The sequence below is a fragment of the Kogia breviceps genome, chromosome 11 (assembly GCF_026419965.1).
Source record: "Kogia breviceps isolate mKogBre1 chromosome 11, mKogBre1 haplotype 1, whole genome shotgun sequence".
NCBI classification, from domain to species: domain Eukaryota; kingdom Metazoa; phylum Chordata; class Mammalia; order Artiodactyla; family Physeteridae; genus Kogia; species Kogia breviceps.
The window spans coordinates 81,685,550-81,707,910 of record NC_081320.1 but is presented as its reverse complement, the minus strand read 5'-3'; the positions used below and the strand labels follow the sequence as shown (position 1 = coordinate 81,707,910).

General features: G+C 51.6%; 1 protein-coding gene across 5 annotated transcripts in view; it reads left to right on the top strand.

The window, feature by feature from the left end:
* The window catches only part of BABAM2 (BRISC and BRCA1 A complex member 2), a 512,794-nt gene extending 490,958 nt beyond the window's left edge, over positions 1 to 21,836 (top strand). For all 5 annotated transcript variants that reach the window (XM_067007881.1, XM_067007880.1, XM_067007882.1 and 2 more), the window contains one exon: positions 21,517 to 21,836. In XM_067007881.1, the coding sequence (XP_066863982.1) occupies positions 21,517 to 21,580 (64 nt within the window). In that variant the 3' untranslated portion in view covers positions 21,581 to 21,836. The remainder of the gene's footprint in view (positions 1 to 21,516) is intronic.
* Positions 21,837 to 22,361: the final 525 nt, after the last annotated feature.

Sequence of the window (22,361 nt, the reverse complement as noted above, 5' to 3'; positions counted from 1 at the left end):
TGATGATGTCTGTTTCCTGAGATTGGGGTGGCTGACGCTGGAGGGTGGGTAGGAACTGATGTGCAGAGATGGAGGGAGGACCCTCCTGCCAGAAGGAACAGAGGCTCAGAGGCCGGGAACCATGGGGTTCCAGGTAAGCCAGTCTCCTTTGAAGAAGGCAGCAGTAGATGAAGCAGGAGAGAAGGAAAGAAAAGAGGCAGGTACCAGAGTTCTACATGGTAGAAGGAATGATGCTGTGGCATCAGACCAGCCAGAATTCAAATCCTGGTTCTACCACTTTCTAGAAGTATTTTGTTACCTCTGTGGATGTTGGTTTTCTCATCTGTACATGAGGATAACAGTCCTTTCTCACAGTGGACTGTGAATGTTAAGTGGGACAGTGATTGTAAAATGTCTGGGTTATTGTTGGTGTTCAATTAATGGTGACTTGTTATTAACTGCTGTGCTAAGACACGTCATCTTCTTTTCTGTAGGCAATAAGGTTTTTCTTAAATTAGCAGATTACATATTGATACAGTGGCCTGCCTTGGCATAGACATATAAAGCAGAATAGAGCCTTCTTGCCTTGGAAATATTAAGGAAGGCAGTAAAAACTGAGATCTGTGGTCACACTTGTGCACCAGTATAAAGGAACGCTTGTCTTGGGCCCTTTCACCTTTTCTTTGCCACCTCAATGCCCAAGAGACCGGCTCTTATTCTCCAGAGTTAGGGTTTCCAGTTTTAGCAATTAAAAATACAAGTTGCGGGCTTCCCTGGTGGCGCAGTGGTTGAGAATCCACCTGCCGATGCAGGGGACATGGGTTCGTGCCCCGGTCCGGGAAGATCCCACGTGCCGCAGAGCGGCTGGGCCCGTGAGCCATGGCCGCTGAGCCTGCGCGTCCGGAGCCTGCGCTCCGCAACGGGAGAGGCCACAACAGTGAGAGGCCCGCGTACCACAAAAAAAAAATAAATAAATAAAAATAAAAATAAAAAAAATAAAAAGCAAGTTGCCCCGTTAAATTTGAATTCCATATAAACAACAAATAATTTTAGTATAAGTATATCCCATGCAAAATTTAGGACATACTTATACTGAAATGTTATTTGAAGTTTATTTGAAATTTAAATTGATATGGGCCTCCTTTGTGGAGGGACAGCTCAGGGATCTGTCAGAACAATCTGTCCGTCTCCCTGGGGAGGGGGACCCACCCGTCTTCTAGTCTTGTCCCTCAGGTAATAAAGGCTCTGCTCAACAGACTTTGGCAGTGCCTTCAAATCACTTCCTGGGTAGAGACAGTAAATGCTGATGGGTCCCGCTGTGTGTGTAACTTGTCTCACGGAATAAGTGCAAGCCCCCTTTCACAGAGCTTCCTCCAGGAACATTGCTAAAAGTGGCGACTTTAGCTGTCCCTGTGGCGTGAGTGACTTGAGACGGCCAGAGCAGGCACGGTGGTAACTGCCCACATGCCCCCTGCTCTGAGGAGGCTGGGGACCACAGTACTGGAGCTGGGAGGACAGTCCAGCTGCCTCACTATGCAAGTGAAACAAAGAAGACCCAGAGAAGGGAAGTGCTTTGCCCAAGGTCACACAGCTATCCAGAATTTGAGTCTGAACTTCAGCCTGGGTCTACTACCTTGAGCTCTTCTGTAGTAATTCAGGGGGTCTGAGAATTCCCAACACACTTGTTTGGGTGACTTGTGAACATTTTCTCTGGACTACTTGACAGCTGTCATCTCCAGATCTCCACTCGGCTGCACGTCCTTCAGCGCTGTCACTCTCAGCTTCACGCTTGCCGCCCCTAAGAGCAAGATCATTACTGGTGCGGAGTTCACGGCACTTTCTAGACCAGCTTGATCTTAGCCCTCCTCCCCAACAGTGCCTCCTTGCTGATCCCTCCTCCCCACCCTGACCAAGTGTTCTGCGGTTGAGATGGAAAAAATCCATCTCAAAGCAGAGGGCTTTCAACCTCGCTTTCAGAGGAGTAATTTGTCCACGTAACAGGGGGTGAACATTAAAACAAAGCAGGGCGTGGGTTGGGGCAGTATAGCACCCTTGGGTTTAAGAGTGCCTTTGACCGGTTCCCCTCAGACTAGAATGATTATCTGGATGCCAGTGAGTTCTTAGAGGAGCCCTTTACTCAGTGGTGTCACTGGCGAGGTGACATTAGCCCTAAGCCCAGCTTTATATGCACTCTCAGAAAGCGAAGCTGGCCGTGCGGGCAGAGCCGGCCCACGTGGAAGCCCGGAGCGGCCATCAGGGGGTCTTCCACTCTTCTTTATTTGCTTGTTCTTGCCACAGGCTGTCATGAGACCAAGGAAACTTGTTTTGAAAATGCTTGACAGCCGAAACAACCTGTTCTCGGCTCTGGACGAGAGGGTCTGTCCTTTCTGACCATTTCTGTACTGCTTGATGTTTGACTAGCTGCTGACTGGAAAAAAATGAAGTTGCTGTTTTCTTCTCATATTGTTCACAGGCAAGTGCCGGTGGCTTGCCAGGTCCTTGTTTCCCGTTTTTTTCCAGCCCTTCACCAGAGACATTTTAAGACAGTGCCTGAGTTTAGCTGGTGAATAAACATTAGCAATATATACTTATGAGGATATAACCGATGGTTACATCTCTGCAAGCCGAGCTCTGTATGTGGGTTGTCTTTCCCAATCCCATTAGATTTCAACCTGTGATTTTCCACTCGTAGTTTGGTCCTCTCTGGAGAACTTGAATGTGTCAGAGTCAAAATCTCCAGTTATCCCAGTGGCTACTTTGGCCTTCCGCACTGGTGGCTCTGAGTCCTGCAGCAGCATCTCTGTTCCTCCCCCGGGGTCTTGGTCTTGGGTGGTCTCAGGTGGGTCCTGTGACTGGGAAGGAGCCATTTCACTTCTTTTCTGCAAATAGAGGGGTTGGACAGGTAAAGAATTGACAAACAGTAGCCCCAGGGCAAGTTGAGCCAGCTGCTTGTTTTTATAAATAAAGTTTTATTGGAACACAGCCCCACCCATTCATTTACATATCGCACATGGCTGCCATCACTCCAAGGGCAGAGTTGAATTGCAGAGACAGGGTATATGGCCTGCAAAGCTTAAAATACTTGCTGTCTGGCCCTTTACAGGAAAACATTGCCGACCCCTGGATTAGATGACCTTCAGGGTTTTCAAATCCAACTTTCTGTGACTTTTGAACTCGTGCAGTTCTTTTACAGCACAGGCTCCTGAAGCACCTAATAAGGGGCTAACTAGACGGGGGCCTCTCTCTTCCCTGCAGTAGTTACAATGCAAAGCACGCCTTGAGGTTGCTGAAATCTACAAAGGGAGGGGGCTTATTCTGCTGTGTTTTTATAGTTTATTTTGCTGTATGTCTGTATTCGTTTATTGGTCTGAGGGCTCTGGCGTCCTTGGTGTCCACCAATTTTGGTAAAAAGATGCCCCAGCTGTATAAGTCTGACTGAATTCAGTGGCATGGTTCAAGGTGGGACACCCGTCTGTACCCACGTGGAGGAGAACACTGATTCATCTGCTTGATAACTATGGTAGGGAAGGGAGCCAAATGCTGCCTTGAGAACCTGTGTGGCTGCCTGGACCCACCCCACCCGCTGTTTGTGTTTGCCAGTTTCTGAGTCTGAGCGGTGAGATGGGGCAGGATAGCTCAAAGTGGCAAGGTAGGTTGGTGACCATGGTGAGAAAAACAGGAAGAAGCCTTGAAAAATGCAGAGACTAGGGAAGAACTAATCTTTTTAATCTTCTTCCCCTGGTGCCAGTCCAAACAAGATTCTAACATAAAATTTGCATCCCAGTGACATGCATCCCATACCCACGTTCCAAGGGCATAATAGGGGATCCAAAGCACAGAACTGCATGGTCCTCCGGTCAAGACCACCCTGGCCTATAAAGAACTTTCGTGCAGACTAGAAAAAGGTGCCCCTTTGGGTTGGTGCAGACTTGGCTAATAGCTTTGGGTAAGAAAAACCTCCCCCTTTCTCTAGGCATCTAGCCCCGGGCAAGCACACAGCTGAGTTTAAGTGCGCAGGGACTGGATTTCAGCCCCCACTTGCTCGTTTGGCCAGACTCCTTGGTGCGGAACAGATGCTGCCCTCCCCAGTGGAGCAGCCACTCCTGCTACCTGGCATCTTAGAAGTCTGGTGGGGGGCTCCTCTCACAGGGCCTTGCTGACCAACAACAGGTTAACTCTGCTTGGCCTTGGTTTCTGAGACCACAGCAGCCTGGGCTGGTCCCCCGCACGCCCAGTAATACCCATCCCCTCAGCAGTGCCACAGTGCAGGGTGGCTCAGAGCCCCGGGGCTGGGAGCACAAAAACATGGTCCTCCCCCAGCTGCACCAAGGGCCCTGATCTAGTTGAGGTGCTTATTTTGGAGAGCCCACGTACTGGCTCTTCTTTGCCAACTTCTGACCTAAAACTGGCTCCGCTTAAGGAATGCACATAATTTTCCACAGAGTTAGATCTCAGAGGTAGTATGCTAACAGCACAAAGAAATGTGCTAAGAGGGCCAGAGCAGACGAGCTCACGACGGCGGGGACTGACCTCACTCCTCAGGCGCTGGGTTGCTCGTCGCCCAGTGTGCGCGGTGACGACATTCTGCCAGGACACCCTCCTCTGCAGGGCGTGTTGTCAGCATGGTTTTGAGAAGGCTGTTATGAACACTCCGTGGGTGAGACAGCTTTGTGGTCAGATCTGGTTTCCACCTCTCAACTCACATTGGAAATTGTACTGGGGCCGGCCGGCCATGTGGGCAAATTTTGAAAGATTCCGAACCTACCCTTTTCATTCTGCATCTATCAGCGGTTCCCAGCAGGCCAGAGGCCAGAGGATTGGGAAGAAAAAGAGGCTGGGAGCCCGGAGTAGCCGAGGATTCAGTATCTACTTCCTGTTCCCTTTCTTGGATCTTAAAAGGCTCCTGGGAATAAGAAGGAATGTAGTTTGTCACTGTTCTGAGCCCCTTAACCGTGCAGGGCGCTGTGCTAAGGAGCAGCTGGAGTCCTGTGGACTAGAGCACTTCTCTCTGTGCCCTAGAAAGATGCGAGCGGGAGGAGAGTGGGTGGAGTGTGGGCGTCAGTGTGGCTGCACCCGTGGGAAGGGTGGTGGGAAGCCGAGAAGCCGACATTGGGGGACAGCCCTGCACACTAGTTTCACACCAGAGCCCCAGGGCCTGAGAGAAAGAAATCTCCCAGTTAGCAAATCTTCCCAATTTAAAAATTTTACTGTTCCAAGTCACCAGACGCATATGATGCCTGCCCCACACCTTTAGCTGCAGAGGTTATGGCCAGATATGGGGTGGGGAGCAGCACTCAGAAGGACCCTTCTAGTGGAACGTGGGTGCACCAAAGCCATGCCTTTCCTGCTCCAAGCCCGTGGCCACAGAAGGCCCTCCGGGGCTGGCAGTGTGCTGTCGCAGGGCGCTGGCTCATATCTGAACCCCACTCTGCCTTTACCACGCACCTGACCTTGGGTAGGTTACCTACTCTCTCCAAGCCTGTTTCTTCATGTGCACAGTGGAAGGAGAGTAATGCTATCTATTTCACACATGACTATTGCTTGCACTAAAATGAAGTTGTGTTGTTTTTTTTAACATCTATATTGGAGTATAATTGCTTTACAATGGTGTGTTAGTTTCTGCTTTATAACAAAGTGAATCAGTTATACATATACATATGTTCCCATATCTCCTCCCTCTTGCGTCTCCCTCCCACCCTCCCTATCCCACCCCTCTAGTTGGTCACAAAGCACCAAGCTGATCTCCCTGTGCTATGCGGCTGCTTCCCACTAGCTATTTTACATTAGGTAGTGTATATATGTCCATGCCACTCTCTCACTTCGTCCCAGCTTACCCTTCCCCCACCGTGTCCTTAAGTCCATTCTCTACATCTGTGTCTTTATTCCTGTCCTGCCCCTAGGTTCTTCAGAACCGTTTTTTTTTTTTTTTTTAGATTCCATATATATGTGTTAGCATACGGTATTTGTTTTTCTCTTTCTGACTTACTTCACTCTGTATGACTTACTCTAGGTCCATCCACCTCAGTACAAATAACTCAATTTTGTTTATTTTTATGGCTGAGTACTATTCCATTGTATATATGTGACCCATCTTCTTTATCCATTCATCTGTCAATGGACACTTAGGTTGCTTCCATGTCCTGGCTATTGTCAATAGAGCTGCAATGAACATTGGGGTGCATGTGTCTTTTTGAATTATGGTTTTCTCTGGGTATATGCCCAGTAGTGGGATTGCTGGGTTGTATGGTAGTTCTATTTTTAGTTTTCTAAGGAACCTCCAGACTGTTCTCCATAGTGGCTGTATCAGTCTACATTCCCACCAACAGTGCAGGAGGGTTCCCTTTTCAAAATGAGGTTATTTTTTAAAGCATATTATAAACTGTAAAATACCAAGGCTCAAGTTAGTTCATTTACTTATCCAACAACTATTAAATGCCTACTAGATGCAGGTACTTTCAGGCCCTCCTGTAAACAGGAGCTATTCTATAAATGTGTGTTAAATTAAAGTGAGACAGGAGTTCCTCAGCTAGGCGATGGGAGGGGAGGGTGGGAGGAAAGGAAGCTACTCTGGTTTGAGTTCCTACTGTGTGCCTGGCGCTGTTGCCTGACAACCACTGCACGGGTCCTCTGGACCCATCAGAGAGAAATACATGGAGACTCGGGGAGGATAAGTGTGACTTCCCCGGGACACACAGCCACCAACTGACAGAGCCATGTTTGAGTTCAGTTCCCTCTGATTCCAAGTGTTCCCTTGCCACAGAAGGACACTAGCAGATTTCCTCTCTAGCCCACTTTTCTCCTCCCAAGCCTCCCCCAGGTCAATAAGCCAGGCCAAATCCAAGCCAAAAATGATCACCCCTGATTCTAGGCCAGTAAGTGGGAATCATGTGAAATCAGAGCAACATGAGGCTCTATCACCACAAGCCAAACCTCATGTTCACAAGGGCGCAGGTTTTAGGAGAACAACGGCCTTTGATGCATGCTCGGAATTCCTTCCATGGCAAGCCACTGTGAGAAAAATCTCACCCAAACAATGTACTCTTGGCCGAGGGAGGGCCGGTGTCTTTTCAGGCATAAAGCTACCAGCAAGGACCCAGAAGTCACTCAAGGGAGTTGTTGGTTTCCCCAGGTCTAGCTTTTTGAAATCAACTTAGCAAAGGATTCCATTCACCCCTCTGCCCCCGCTCACCAACCCCCCAACCCACCCACCCACCTGCAGGTGCTGAGTCCTCCCTTGTCTCTAACCCCTGGGAGAGGAGGAGGGGCATGGAGCTTCTGTCCTTATGTGGGTTTCCAGCTCAGCAATCAATGAATCCTTTTCTCAGGTGTAGCACCAAGTATTTATTCTGATAAAGGATTAAAAAAAAGTTTTTTTTAAGAAAAGAGAAGAAGTAAAGAGGTTGTTGTCTGGCTTGGTCTCCAAAAACCAGTCCTTAACAATTGACAGTTATTGCCTAGACTTAAGATGATCGATTTAGGAAAGAAGGATATTCATTCATTGTCATTCAGCCATTCAACAGAAATTTAGGGTATTTCTGGGTCACTGAGGTGCAGCCCCCAGAAATGAACGCAGAAAGCCTCCTGTGTCTACACAGAGGGGAAAACATCTAAAGAGCTGCCTTTAAAGATGGGCAGACCCACAGCTCCAGAGCCAGTAACACCCGGGGAACTCCTGCCCAGGAAGGCAGCCTGGCCCTGGAGCTCAGAGCACACGGTGGAGGCCTCAGCTTCTCCCACCATTCAGTTCACAAGGCCTCACTGAACCTCGGCGTGGCTGATCCACAAAGCTCCGCCTAAGGGTGACTGCAGCGGTAGACAACGTGTGTACAAGGGACGCCAACCAGCAAGCCCAGGCAGTTAAGGTAGGATTGTTTTGTCCCAGGAGGCAAAAGGAGGCCCCATGGGTAGGGGTTCCCAGGGGACAAATTCCAGTTCAGGAGAAGGAAAGACATTATAACTCTTACAGGTTCTGCAGGCTCTGTGGAGGGCCTGAGGCTTATGCCAGGCCTTGAATGTGGGTAGGTTTTGGGTAGATAGGGAGACCCCCCCAAATGTTGCATGGTTCAGGAAAGTACCCTTTACCTGCAAAGCAAAGGAACTCCTACATAGCTGGCTCCCAGAATTGCCAAGGAGAATTAATTATTGTTTGTGAAACACGTTACGATTCCCCGATGAAAGACCTTGTATAAATGCAAATTATTATTATTGTCATTAAAAGTGCTAGACGTCTGGCCTGCTGGATAATGGCCTGGCAGAGCTCTGAGCAGAAACGAAAGCCAACTCCAGGCAGAAAGTTTGTTCTGGTTGTTCCAGAGCAACAGCAGAAAGGATACGGCGGAGGAGGGCTTGGCCCGTGACTGTGAAGTGAAGCCATCCAACTCCCAGCCAGGGTGAACAGGCAGCAGTCTGTCTGGGAGTCCAGGTCCTGTGTGTCCCCTGAGGGCCAGGCCTTACTCACATTCATCCCTTGCCCCCTGCAGAAACCAGCCCTTGTCTAGCTCAGGAGCTCAGCCTGAATGAGTGAATGTCTGGCTGTCTGCTGGTCTGAAGGATGGATGCTGGCCTCCATTCTTGGGGTCCTAAGTCAGATCCGGAGACAAAAGGGAGATAGATAGAAACCTCTTGCCATGCCTTTGATGGTGCTTATTAAGGAGGGAACCCCTTTAGCACAGCACAGGGAGAGGTCATTTATTAAACTACTGCTTCCACTAAAGAAACTGTCTCTGGCTAAAGTGGTTAAATGGATCCCAAAGCAATAATATTAATAATGGATAATGATACAGTCGGCTCTCCATGTCTTGTGAGTTCCACATCCGGAAAATATTTCAAAAATATTCAAAGAAAAAAATTCCAAGAAGTTCCAAAAAGCAAAGTTTTAACTTGCCAAACACAGCAGCTATATACGGAGCATTTACATCGTATTTACAACTATTTACATAGTATTTACATTGTATTAGGTATTTAAGTAACCTAGAGATGATTTAAAGTATATGGGAGATGTGCATAGGTCATGTGCAAGTACAGTCGGATCTCCGTATCTGCATGTTCCATATCCGCGGAGTCAACCAACGGAGGATCAAAAACCAGAGTTGTTTGAATCCAAGGCTGCAGAATCCAAAGATATGGAGGCCAACTACTGTGCCATTTCTTTTTAATATGAATTTATTTTATTTATTTATTTTTGGCTGCGTTGGGTCTTCGTTGCCATCACGGGCTTTCTCTAGTTGCGGCGAGAGGGGGCTACTCTTCGTTGCGGTGCGGGGGCTTCTCTTTGTTGTGGAGCACAGGCTCTAGGCACACGGGCTTCAGTAGTTGTGGCACGTGGGCTCAGTAGTTGTGGCTTGCGGACTGTAGAGCGCAGGCTCAGTAGTTGTGGTGCACAGGCTTAGTTGCTCCGCGGCATGTGGGATCTTCCCGGACCAGGGCTCGAACCCGTGTCCCCTGCACTGGCAGGCAGGTTCTTAGCCACTGTGCCACTGGGGAAGCCCTACTATGCCATTTTATATAAGGGACTTGAGCATCCTTAAATTTCGGTATCCGCGAGGATCCTGGAACCAGTCTCCTGCAAATATCAGGGGGGGATGACTGTATGTTAGACCTGGAAGTAAGCTCAGAAGTAAGCTCATCCCCTCACTTTACAGATGAGGCATTTGGGGTACAGAGAGGTGAAGTGGCCCATCCAAGGTCACATAGCAAGTGAGAAGCAGAGCCAGGATCACGACTCAGGCTTGATTATGTCAGAGTAATAATACCTCCCATTTTATAGTACTTTACAGACATGGTACTTCTCAACAACCATGGAGAGTTTTAAGATGACACATGACTTTACTGTTAAAGGAACCTTCCGGGTATCCTTTGCTCTTCTGGGGCTCGTTATTTAGAGAACATGTATGGTGCCTCCAATGTGCACTTGTGTGAATTGCATGTGCCCTTCTTTTCCTTCTCCCAGACATTCAGACTAGGCCTTGTTCTGCTGTAAGGTGCATTCATACTTCCAGGAACCAGGTGGACAAGTGAGAGGGAGGTCAAGTTCATCGCTTTCATCCTTTGTTATCATAGTCATAATTCTACTGAAAAGTCACCCAATGCAGGTCCCTAAATGAGAGCTAAAGATACCAGTCACCACCTCTGGACACAGAGCTACAAGAGGGAGGGCCATTTAGGGGGGGTTGTAAGAACAAACGTAGGTGTAATGGGAGTTGGCAGTAAGGAGCCCTCAACATTCATTACTGGGCCATTGGCAATTCTAGTTTTATGGAGTTTTTTTGGTTTTGTTTTTTAAAAACATAAACACTTTTGTTTTTTTAATTAATTAATTTATTTATTTATTTATATTTTTGGCTGCGCTGGGTCTTCGTCGCCATGCACGGGCTTTGCGGCGAGAGGGGGCTACTATTCGTTGCGGTGCGGGGGCTTCTCATTGCGGTGGCTTCTCTTTGTTGTGGAGCACGGGCTCTAGGCGCACGGGCTTCAGTAGTTGTGGCTCATAGGCTCTAGAGCGCAAGCTCAGTAGTTGTGGCGCACGGGCTTAGTTGCTCTGCAGCATGTGGGATCTTACAGGACCAGGGCTCGAACCCATGTCTCCTACATTGGCAGGCGGATTCTTAACCACTGCACCACCAGGGAAGTCCAATTTTACGGAGTTTTAATGAAGGAGAATGAGATATACCTAAAATGATGTTTGGGAGGAGGAGGATCACCAAATCAAAGAAGTTTAGAAATCACCTCTCCCATGCCTTCGTTGTGTGGATGAGGAAACAGAGGAGTGATTCAGTGTCACACAGCAGATCCCGAGGGGGAGACCTAGTCTCTGCACTCAGCTGCCAGCACCTTTTCCACTGGAAATCATGGCATTGTGGAAAGAATGTGCTTTTTGGAGTCAAGCAGCTCTGGAATCATAAATAGCATTGCCACCTATTAGCTGCGTGGTCTTAGAAAAGTGACATGGCATCTCTGAATTGTAGATTTCTCATTGGCAAAAATAAAGATATAGGTGTCCCCCGCTTTTTGAAAGTTCGCTTTATGCCACTTTGCTTTTACAAAAGACCTACATTCGTACCTGTTTTCGGTAACTAAAAGACATCCAAAGAGGATTTTCGCTTTTATCAAAAAAGGCAAAAGCAGAAATAGCATTCAGCGTCTGTTCTGCGGCAAGCCCTTGCAGAGGCAGCGTGCACCCCGAGCAGCCAGAGTGGCGCCGCCAAGCTCCTTCCCCAGGAACCACACTCGGCATCTCAGCGTCCGGCCACCATAGCTTTGAACTGTGTCTGTGAGCATCTTGCTTTGTCTCACTTTATTTTCGCATCCGTTAGCAAGATGTGTCCTAAGTTAATTGCTTCTTCGCTTTGTGCCATTTCAAAAGGTTTCATAGGAATGCTCTACTTTCAGATGGTGGGGGGAACCTGTACTAACACCTGCGTGGTAGTAGGCCCATTAGGAGGAGTAAACGTAAAATAGTACAGATGAAAACAAATAGCGTGAAGTCTAGCATGTAGTAGGCACCTCCCTTCCTTTACACTCCTGGCTTCCAGACTTTTTTTTTTTTTTTACCACAATCCACAGGAAGACATTTATTTTACATCCTCAAAAGTTTCACACGCCAAAAAATTCTACTTGCCACATGTGATGTACTCTGATTTTGATTTCATTTTATTTTAATGCTGGTCAGGACCCTCGAGGTTGATTTCACAGCCCACTAATGGATTACACCTATCGTTTGAACAAGCCTGTTTCATACCACATGTGGATATCATTTATCCACGTTGTACGTACGTCCTTCCTTTCCTTCCAGGCCTTTCCCCGCTCCCTCCCTCTCTGTAACTGGCACGCGGCCACACAGCCAGCTGTCGCCAGCACGTGCCGGGCCCTGTGCTCGTGCAGAAGGTGCAGTGAGCCCTGCGGGCCTGCAGGGCAAGTGAGCTCTGCTTCTGCGGCCCTCCCCATCTTGGCCATGAACCTCAACATGGCTGAGAGGTCCCATAGGGCCCTCCACCTGCAGAAGTTCTGCCTCCTGCCAGCCTGCTGTGGAACTTGCCCACACTCCCAGCCCAGGAGCCCACCTGAAGTTCCCATTGAGGCCATTGCACCCCAGCAGGGAGGGTAGGCCTCGGATGTCCTCTCCCATCCAGTAGTTTCTTCTTTTGGAATTGCTGCTTTTCCGTCTGTAAGCCCAGAGAGCCAGGCATCTGGGAACATCGTTCCAGCTGCAGGGCAGGGGGGTTAGACTGAAGAGGGACCACGGCCATCCTTGCTGCCCCTCCCCCAGGTCTTCAAGGGGTATCTGTGAGCACCCAGCTAGGAGGGCGAACACCCAGGGTGTGGGCGTGACCAGGGGGTGCGCTCAGAAGGCAGCAGGCGGGGGCCTGAGCCGCGCTGGGAGACAGAGCTTCGGCCTCTAGATGCTGAGAGTCTGTTGGGAGAAACCCAGCTTACAGCCAGGCAAGCAATACTTAAAAGCCCCAGAGAGACTCTCTGGAGGGGAGAAGATTGTTTCATATGCTCCAAAGAGTTGATCTCCTAAGCGTTCTCTAAGCCCTTTGGGGGTCCGGCACCGTCCTGTGCAGGCCGGTGCCTGGCGATGCTGAGCGGAAGCCCGGAGGCACCATCCCCGCGGGGGCGTGACCAGGCCCCGCACTACGCATGGTCAGCTCGCCTGGCCCCCCGAGCACTTCCCCTTTGAGGGCCATCCTTTGGTTTTTCCCCTGTTGCTGATTAAGGGGGGAGGGTAATCTGTGATTTTGACGGTGACTCACCGCCATCAGGCAGGCGGCAGCTTCTCCCCAGCAGTCCAGCGCAGGTGAGCTGCGTGAGCAGGACCCTCCACAGGCATCTGCACGGCCACCAGCGGAGCCAGGGCTGAGCTCCCACCCGTGCGGCCCTGGGCAGAGCCAGCAGAGAACATGAGATGCCCGTTGCCAAGGCACCTGCCATCCGAGGCACACCAGGCAGGCGCAGATGGTGAGACAAGGTGGGCAAAGGGTGGTGGCTCTGCTCTGGGGTCCCAGGCCTCAGGCAGCACCGTATCCCTTAGCCCCACCTACCCGCTCTCTGCCCTGGCCTCAGCCCAGCCAGGTGCACTGCATCATCTCAGCGGACACACACCCCCGGGGGAGAGGGGGGCTGGCCTTTCTCAGTGGCCACGCCGCTGCCCCCTCCTCCCAGCTTCTCATCAGGCAGGTTCACGACGGAAAGAGCATCAGCCTGAGAGTAAGGAGGTAGGGAGGATGGGCTCAGATTCTGCCTACTAGCTCTGGGGCCTTCGGGCAGCCCCTTGGGACAGCCACACATTCATTCATCCATTCATTCATTCCTGCGGTCAGGCCCTAAGGAAGGTGAGCACCGTAGGGCACTAAGGGTGAACCACCACCAAATTCTGCCCTCAAGGGGCTTCCAGAGAAGAGCTCGGCCATATGAGAGGGACCATCAACTTCTCCAGCCCTTGCTTTTCCCTTCCCTGTAATGATCAGACTATATGGCCGCTAAGGTTTCTTTCTGTTATAAAATTTCGTAGTTCTAAAGTACATCTTTAAATACGCCAAGCGTTCACAGTCGTTCGAGAAATGTTTGTTGAATTGCTGTGCGTCGGGCTCTAGACTTGAAGCTGGGCCGCAGAGATGTCTGAATATGAGCAGCGGGGCTGGCCGTGAAGGAGCTTCCAGTGGGACGTCGGGGGGGCGGCTGGACCGTGACAGGCGCTTGCAGACAGAGCTGGGAGCCCAGGGGAGGAAGGCAGCCCTGCGGCCGGGGGAGCCCACGAGGACTACCCTGCCCCTCCCTCGCATTTGGCCAGTTGGCCCACGTGGCCTCCTCCCCTCAGACGCTGCAGCAGATGGTGCCCGGGGAGCAAAGGCGACTACAGCCCCCCCGACCCCGACTCCTGAGCAAGGCCTGGCCCTGCAGTTGCAGAAGCTGGCTGCACGCTGCTCAAGCCGCAGAGGAACTGGCCCGGCTCCAGGAGGCCTCCTTGGAGAGTCTCAGAAGGAGAAAGAACCACTAGGTAATTGTGATCATTTCAGTACGCATTGACAAATACCCTATGATTTAGAAGGAGCCGGATTTCATCCCAATACTTTGATGTCTAGAAATGGATCCCAGTTGCTTGTTTGTTGAAGTCCTCCTAAAACAGCATTTTTATTTAATTCAACACATACTGAGACTACGGTCTCAGCCTTCTCACGGGCGAGGAGCCCCAGCTGTGTAAGACAGAGCCTCGACACCAGTCTAACATCTCAAACTCACGGCGGACCGTGGCTGGGCCTGAGGTTGGAGGCCACTGTGCCATGGAACCCAGCAGAGGGGAGATTGATTCCAGCCGAGGGCGAGGGCCTCTGCCCGAAGCTGTGAGCGTGTGATACTGTGTTCTCGGTATGATATCAAGCCTTTGTTTGCATCTCAAGTGTGTTAGTTTCCTTGTCTTGCGATCTTGGACCCCCTAAAAATGAACCAGGCCTGCTCAAGAGTTGGCACATTTAGGGAGACTGTGTATATGAACCAGTTACAACCACTTATTTGTTCCTAAAGCCCATAGCAGCAGCCAGGCTGACATCGCTCAGGGCACAGCTACAAAATAAGCTCCCATCGTGCCGGGCACTTGCTTACCAAGGCGCCCAGAGTTGGATGGGCCGTCTTCACAGTGGCCTTTGGAGGGTTTGGGGTGACGGGCATTGAGGCAGAACCAGGTCTCTCTATAGAGATTCTATTGTAAGGATGACCCCTTTGCCACGGGGACAGTAACCGCAAATGAGTCAGTATTTACAGTGGCCGTTCGGGACAATGAGGACAAGGCAAGACCACAAGGGTGATTAGCAGGACTTGTCTTACACTATTTACAGGACTGCTTTGATTTTCAGACCACAGTCGGCTTGCTTATGACTGATTAAAAACATGTGCCCGCTGAAGTCACAGCTGCAGAAGAAAACTGGAAAAAGAAAGGAGCCTTACATCTTCGGGAACTTGCCTCTATTTGCAAAAATGAATTCTGACTTGATTTGTGTGTCCTTGATTTCCTGACGAGGAGGTTCGTGTCCCCGAACCTCTCCTCCCACCCTGCCCTGTCCACCGCCACCCTGGCCTGACTCAGCGAGCCCCGTAAGGCTCATCTTCCGATTGCCCAGAGAAAAGCATTTGGGAATTCCAGAAGGAGACTACTGAGTCCAGTTTGGGAAAAGATCAGTTGTTTAGGCTCCTGCCAAATGAAAGGCCCCAAGTGTATGAGGCTAAAGGCGGCAAGATCACAGGGTCTCCTCCTTGAAGTCGTGCTCCCGCAGCAAGGCGAGCTCCGGTGACACTGGGGTCAGGGTGTAGCTTAACTAAACTCTCTCAGCGTCTGTTTTCTCACCTGCAGAATGGGACCTTGACTCCTGCCCCACGTGACAGTGTTGTGAGTGCCACCTGTGCGATGTTTAATCTGCTTTATGGGCTTCCTTCCTCTTCCCCCGGAGTCCCCAACCTCTTAGGGCTTTTTATTCTCTGTTTTTGTTTTCATTTTCTTAAAGCCGTGCTGATTGAATTGTTCAGATGTTGATTGCATGGATTTTGGTTCTTTTGAAAAGGTCCATTGAATAAATCAAGACCTATAATTCCAGCGGGGAAAATCCCTTTTGATGAGACTTGTTGAAGAAAGTTTCCTAACCACCTTCATCTCAAGGCCTCCGAAGATCTTCCTGACAGCTCCCTGTCACCACTCTCTTTAGTGCCCCCAGAGCCCCTTCCCCAGAACACACAGATGATTGGATTTTCCAGGCATTGTTTCCCCTGACAACTTAGTTTGAGCTCCCTGACTCTGGACCTCCTCTCAGTTGGAGGGCAGACATGGCCAAGAGGAACAGGCCTTCCTTCCCTCTCACCAGCTGCCTGTGGTTCCCTGCACATCTGCTCGGAGCTCTGCCATGTTTGTGAAAAAGCATCCCAGATAAGGCGACCACCGTCTCCCCTCACCACCGTCACCTACAGTGCGTCGGGGCCTGGGCTTGGCTGGTGCCTCCACTGAACAGGTGAAGAGTCAAGACACAAAGAGGTTAAGCGGCTTGCTCAAGGTCACGTGGGTATCTCAGAACCATAACCGGGTGGCACTTAGAGATTGCCAAGTATCTATCTTCCTGTTAGAGGTGAGGAAACGGAGGCCCAGCTCCCGATGACCCAACAAGCCAGGGCCTGGACCAGAGCCCGTGTCTTCTGCCTCACGGCTCAGTGCTCTTTTCCCTTTTGCCCCACCTCCCCGCCCCCCTTTATAATGCTTGCTGACCTGGACAGAAAAAGGTCCGTTTGAGGACTGGGCCCACTTCAGTACCCGCACCTGGGGTAGCCAGAGCCACATGATTCTTAAACATCCATCTAGTCCACGGCTGCGACCTCCCCCCGACCAGGCTTTTGACCAGAGCCACACACAGGAGCACACGCAGCAGCTCAAGCAGAAGCCGGCCGGGGCGCAGGTGCCTCCCGCCGGTACCACGAGCACGTCTCCAGCAGCTCCGGGCTGCATTTCAAGAGGTGCACGGTGTCCCGGCGACTTTGGCTGGGTGTCCCATCCTGAGACTGACCACCTCTGTGCCTCCAGCTGCCAGCTCAATACGATATGTGAAAAGGGATCCAAGAAGGCCCAGGGGAAAGGATGAACCTGGAGCAAGGACCACAGGACCTCTCCATCCACACAGGGGTTTTCTCTTCTGCAGCCACACGCGCCCTGGCTGTCCGCCTCTCCCCCTCAGACCCAGCTGGGTCCCCACGGTAACAGTTGACACCTATTGATCAACTAGTTTGCCGGGTACCAGGCCAAGTGCTTACATGGACCATCTCATTTAATGCTCATGAGGATTATTCTCTAAGGTAGGCATCATGGCCCACCTCTTACAGTTGAGGAAAGTAAAGCTAAACCGGTGAGTCACTTGCCCAGGTGGTACAGCCAGTAAAGAGCAGGGCCAGGCCTTGAGTCCACACCGCCTGTCCTTCACAGCCTCCAGCCTGCAGGGCCTTGGAGATCATCAGGCACAGCTCCCTGCCTTGAAGATGAGGGACCTGGTGCCCAGAGAAGGCAAGAGACTTACTCCTGGACCCAAGGCCCAGAAAAGTAGGCCTGCTGAGCAGCCCAGCACCCTGATTCCTGGCCTCAGGGATCTGTCTACTCTGCCCATGCTGCGCCTGTGAGCTGAGGCCAGGAGCCAGTCCTGCTTCCAATTCACGGAAAACCTACCTGGCCTCAGCCTGGGGTCAGTTCTTTAAGTTTTATTCTGCTAACCTGAGACTCTGGGATTGGATGGAGTTGTGATCTTATAAAACCCAGAGTGAAGGGCCTTCCCCGGCGGTCCAGTGGTTAAGACTCCGTGCTCCCAGAGCAGGGGGCACGGCTTCAATCCCTGGTCGGGGAACTAAGATCCTGCATGCTACACAGCGCGGGCAAAAAAAATAAAGAAAGCCCGGGGCAAAGGGACTGAGATCAGTGAAGAGGGTCAGAACCTTATGCTGTCCTAAGGCATATTTAGCTCTAATTTGGCCTAAAGATAATTTCTCTTCCAGTGGGAGGAGAATGAGGAGCTTGACTGACTCAAGGCCTCTCTCCCTGAGGACCCTTTTGGCCAGTTAAGGGGGACGTGAGAAGACCGTCCCCCAACCCCCTGTAACACGCTTATGCTTGTAAAGCTTACCACACACTTTGTCTTTGGGTGAAAGCGTTTTTTAAAAGGTGACAGACATCTAGTGCCATTGGCAAGCAATAGACTCTGGGCAGCTCTCCATCTCCTCTGATAAAAACTGAAATAAATGAAAACAGCACTTCAAAAGAAAACCTATAAACGGATGGGAGCCTGTTGTCATTCTCCCCTTCCTCCTCGCCTCCCTGAGCTGACTTGGTGAGGACCCGCGTTGAGAAGCACTCGCTGACAACAGCTGGTAGCATCGTGCCTTTAAATAGCCCGTCTCCGCACTGCTTCCCCTTGGCGTCACACCCTTTGCCCTGGCAGGGAAAGCCCAGGACACAACAGGAAACTTCAGAACTTTCTGAAGAAGGAAAGAGCTTGCTATAAAGCTTGCTCCCCCACCGCCCCACCAAAAAAAAAAAGCTTGCTCCCTCTTGCCAAGACCTTTCGGTCCAAGGAGCTTGCACTGGTGTGGCCCCTCCCCCAGAAGTTTCCAAGGAAAAACGGAGCTGATGAGATTTGCCCAGTGTGAGGCCGGGCCTGAGGAGGGAGAGCGGGGGAGAGATGGGCCCGTCCCAGCAGCAGCCAGCAACCACTCCCCCATCGGGCACCTAACTTGGAGCCAACAGCCTGTGCCCCTGGTGTCCTCCCCTGTGACTTGGGACAGGGACGCCACCCTGCCCAGTGGTGCTGGGGTACATCACACCCCACGGTGTCCCTCAGGCAGCGAAGCAGATGCAGCAGAGAAGGGCAGCAGCCTGTCAATGTCTGACCCTCTGAAGAAGGGCCACCAGGCTCCCCTCCAGCAGACACAAATATCGCCGGGGAAATAGCAGCAGGTGAAACGCAGGGAAGCAACGAACGGCCCTCACATCCGAGTGGCGGCAGCCAGTTGACAAGGTGCCTTCCCGCGCGTCTCGCGTGTGAGCTGCACCTCAGGGTGGGCTTGGTGCCCCTCCTCACTGCGCAGATGTAGGAAGGTGTTTATCCTTCTCACCGACTGTCAGCATAGGATGAACTTTGAGAATGGACGACAGTTTTATAGTTTTCTTCCTCAGAACCTGCACGTTGCATTTGGGTGCTTTGTGGGGTTGCTGTCTCTCAACTTGCCTCGACAGCGTGCAAGGGACGTGCTCTCGCAAACCCGGTGGCCATCGGTAGCTACCTTAATTACAGCCATGAAGTCCACACTGGGCCCTCTGTATGGGCAGGCCTGTGGGGTCACCGAGAAGGGGACCTGCCCCCTGCTTTCCAGGTCTGGCAGCGCAGCCCGGCCAGCAAGCCGTGTGCACACGTGACACGTGCCCCAGCGGAAGCACAGAGAGAGCGTCTGCCAGCAGGGAGAGAACCTTCTGGTGACCGGGGAAGCCTTGATGGTGGTAAGGGCGTTTGGCCTGAGCGTGACTAAAGCCCCGAGGTGGAAATGGCACGTGTGAGGGAGAGCAGGTGGCCAGACTGGAGGGAGCGGGAGTTCAGGCCGGCGTCCCGGGCCGTGCGTGGGCTTCACGGGGCTTACAACGTCGCCCGACTGCATGTGACATCACAGCCAGGAGACTTACCTGCAGTTTTTCTGGGAGAGGATCCTTAGCTTTCTCAGCTTCTCAAAGGTGCGGGGAGGCACGATCCCAAAAACGTAACCGAGGAAAAGTGCAAAGAGTAAAAATCATGGCATGCCAGGCCGCAAGTTTGGGCAGACGAAGGGTCTCGGTTGGGGTAGTGACAGAGACCCACATTCAAAGAGAATTGATTTAGCTGCAACAGAAAAGCGAAGTAAGCCTTTTGTCCCCGGGGAGAAACAGCGGTTTTTGTGAAAGGTACCAAGACAGGGAGCCCAGGTGTTGGGACACCGGGGAGGAAGAGGAAGAAACTTCAGGATGAACTCACCGCAGGGGTTTAGGGAGAAGTGGAAACTGAGGGTTCTGTTACAGAAGGACCAGGGGGCCGAAGCACTTTCAAATGCGTAACAGTGATGAAGAAGTGCATTTGGAACACACTGGCTTGAGTTATAGAGAGACGCCCAGGTCACAGTGTCCTGCGGGGGGGGGGGTTGGAAACGTGGGCCTGGAAGTTTGGGAGAGAAATCAGGGCTGGAGACCCAGATTGGGGCGGTGGGGGCAGATTCTCTGCTGAGGGTGTTTCGAGCCTGAGAGGAAGCGAGGGGAGTGGTGCACAGGACAGAAAGAGTTGCCAAGGAGAGGTTTCGTATGGGGGTGGGGCAGGTGGGAGGGAGAGGAGGAAGGACGGACGGGGTCTAGATGTGTAATGTCCCAGGGAGAGAGAGCTTCCAGACACAGGGGCCCACGCGTGAATGTGGCCGAGAGGCTGCAGAGAGACTGGGACTGAAACAATTCAGCAGAGCACGGAAATTTGAAAGAGGGTTTCCGGTGACTTGGCATTAGGGGAGGGGATCAGACAGGTGTCATCAATGGCTGGCCTTAGCAGCAATTTAGTGGCGAGCCCGGGGCTGCTGAATTGTGTGGGGCTCTTCGCCCGACGCTGAACCACCCATTTGACACTGAACCGCCGACACTGAACCACCTGTTTGAGTTTCATGACTGCTGAGCAGTTCTCTGCTCTCCTCTCACAGATGGGTTTCGCCTTGTCGCCTCTCGCAGCTTCAGCAGCTCTGCCCTCTGCCTTTGAGTCAGCTCCCCGCCTCCTAGTGTGGGGCTGCTGACCTCCTGGGAGCCTGGAGCGCCAAGCTCATTAGAACCATATCCCAAATAACATAGACGTGGGTGAGGTACTGAGGCCTTTGTGGTACTGATGGTGACAGGTGTCTGGGTAGCCCTTCCTAGCTCAAGTCACAGGTCCAGGTGAGCCACTTCTGGATAAGTCCGGGGTGACTGCTCTGATCTCACGGGCATCAGGGGTGCGGGAGGGAGGACTGGGAGGCACACGCGGTGCCCACCGCAACCTCTGCGGCTTCCTCTCCCTCTGCTTTGTACCTCCCCCTTTCTCTTCCGGAAGAGTGTTTAGTTCCCAGCTCCTGACAAGCCATCCCATGCCCCCAGGCCTCTGCACCTGCTGTGTCTTTTGCCTCGAACACCTGTAAAATGGCTACTTCGCCGCCTCCTTCACTGGTTGCCCGAGGCTGGTGCCTCACGGCATTGCCATAAATGCCCTCAGCACCGCAGTTGGTATTTCTTATGTGTCTGCTCCTTCTCTAAACTGAGATCACCTGCATGGTAGGCGCCACATCTGGGTCATCTCACAACCCTTAGCACCTCAGGCAGTGCCTGGCACAGTCAGCGTGGCATGTGCCCCTCTCCTGCTGTTGGACAGAGAGCCTGCTTCTCCAGATTCGAACCTGGTTGCCGGAAAAGCCAAAGGGTCTGCCCCAGACCCTGTCACTAGTCTGTGGCTGACCAGGGAACGTTCTCCTGATACCCAGCCTGGCTTTCTTTCCAGCAGATCGAACTACAGATACGTCTGCCAACAAATGGAGGCCGTGGATCACTCAGAAATCCCTCTTATTAGACCCTCTCTGTCTATATGAAGTCAAAGATCCACTTGAGTAAAAATGCAACCTTGTTGATATTTCAGATCACGAAAACGACTGGGTGGTCGGCTTGATCACTCCCTGGCTTGTAGCTTGGACCCTTGGCTTTGACCTGGGGAAGGGCCGACAGAACCCGAGTCCTGATGTCTAATAGTTGGCAGCCAGGAAGGTCCGAGCACAGGCCCTTTAAATATCCATGAGAGATAGCACGGTAGTGAACTGTATGGACCTCCCTTGGAAAAATCCAGAGGGCTTTGCATCAGCAGGGAAGGAAAATCCAATCCAAGATGCATGAACAATAAATAACAACTGTTCCGAGTTAGGTTGAAAGCCCTGAGTTGCACTTTTTTTTTTTTCAAGATGTTTGCGCTAACCACAATTTTTTTTCTCCCCCTTTCCCACCAGGGCTTATTTCAAAACCTTTGTCCCTCAGTTCCAGGAGGCAGCGTTTGCCAACGGAAAGCTCTAGGAAACACCAGTCTTGAGAGGTGGCCAGCCAGACTGCTGTGTCCACATGCGTGTCAGCACATATGGCCGCTTCCTGGAAGCCATTGGAATGTCTTCACGGCAGCATTTCGCTCACACAGCAGCTTTGCACCCCGACTGGAACCCAAACTTGAGCTGGCTGGTGGGAACCTGGGTCCCAGAGACCCCCACCTCTGGTTGCTCCCTCTTTGTTTCCTTCAGTATACTTCTTAGTTGGAAGAAATAAAGTCACAAATCAGGATGCTGTTATTTTTCCAGGGAACGTAAGACACCATAAATGCACACACCCTGATTCCAAAGCCTTTGTCTCTGAGACCTCCTTTAAGTTTTCAGATAAAACACCCATTTGCTTTTTTCTTTCCCCCTGGAACTAGCGCCTTGTGCGTGTGTGTTTCACACCCAGCCTTTCCCATTTGGACAGGCCCTCATTGGAAAGGTGCTGCCTGAATGAGTCTGACCAGCTGGCAAGGTTTCAGCCACCTACCCGGCTGGGCCCTAGGCCAGCGCTCGGGAACAATTGGGTGCCAGCGTCAAACGCCGCTCCCCCATCCATCTCCAGGCCCCTGTGTGTGTGCCGTGTACAAAGCCCATCCTGACCCACGAGGCAGTCGTTAAAGGTTGCTGAATGCATCAAGGAATCCATCCCTCCTCCCGAGGCTGATGGGAGCGTTATTTGGGCTGACAAACCACTGTGCGAATTATACCCGAAAGACACAGGTTGGGTCCCGTGGGGCTCAGGCCTGGGCTCAGGCCTGCCAGCTCCG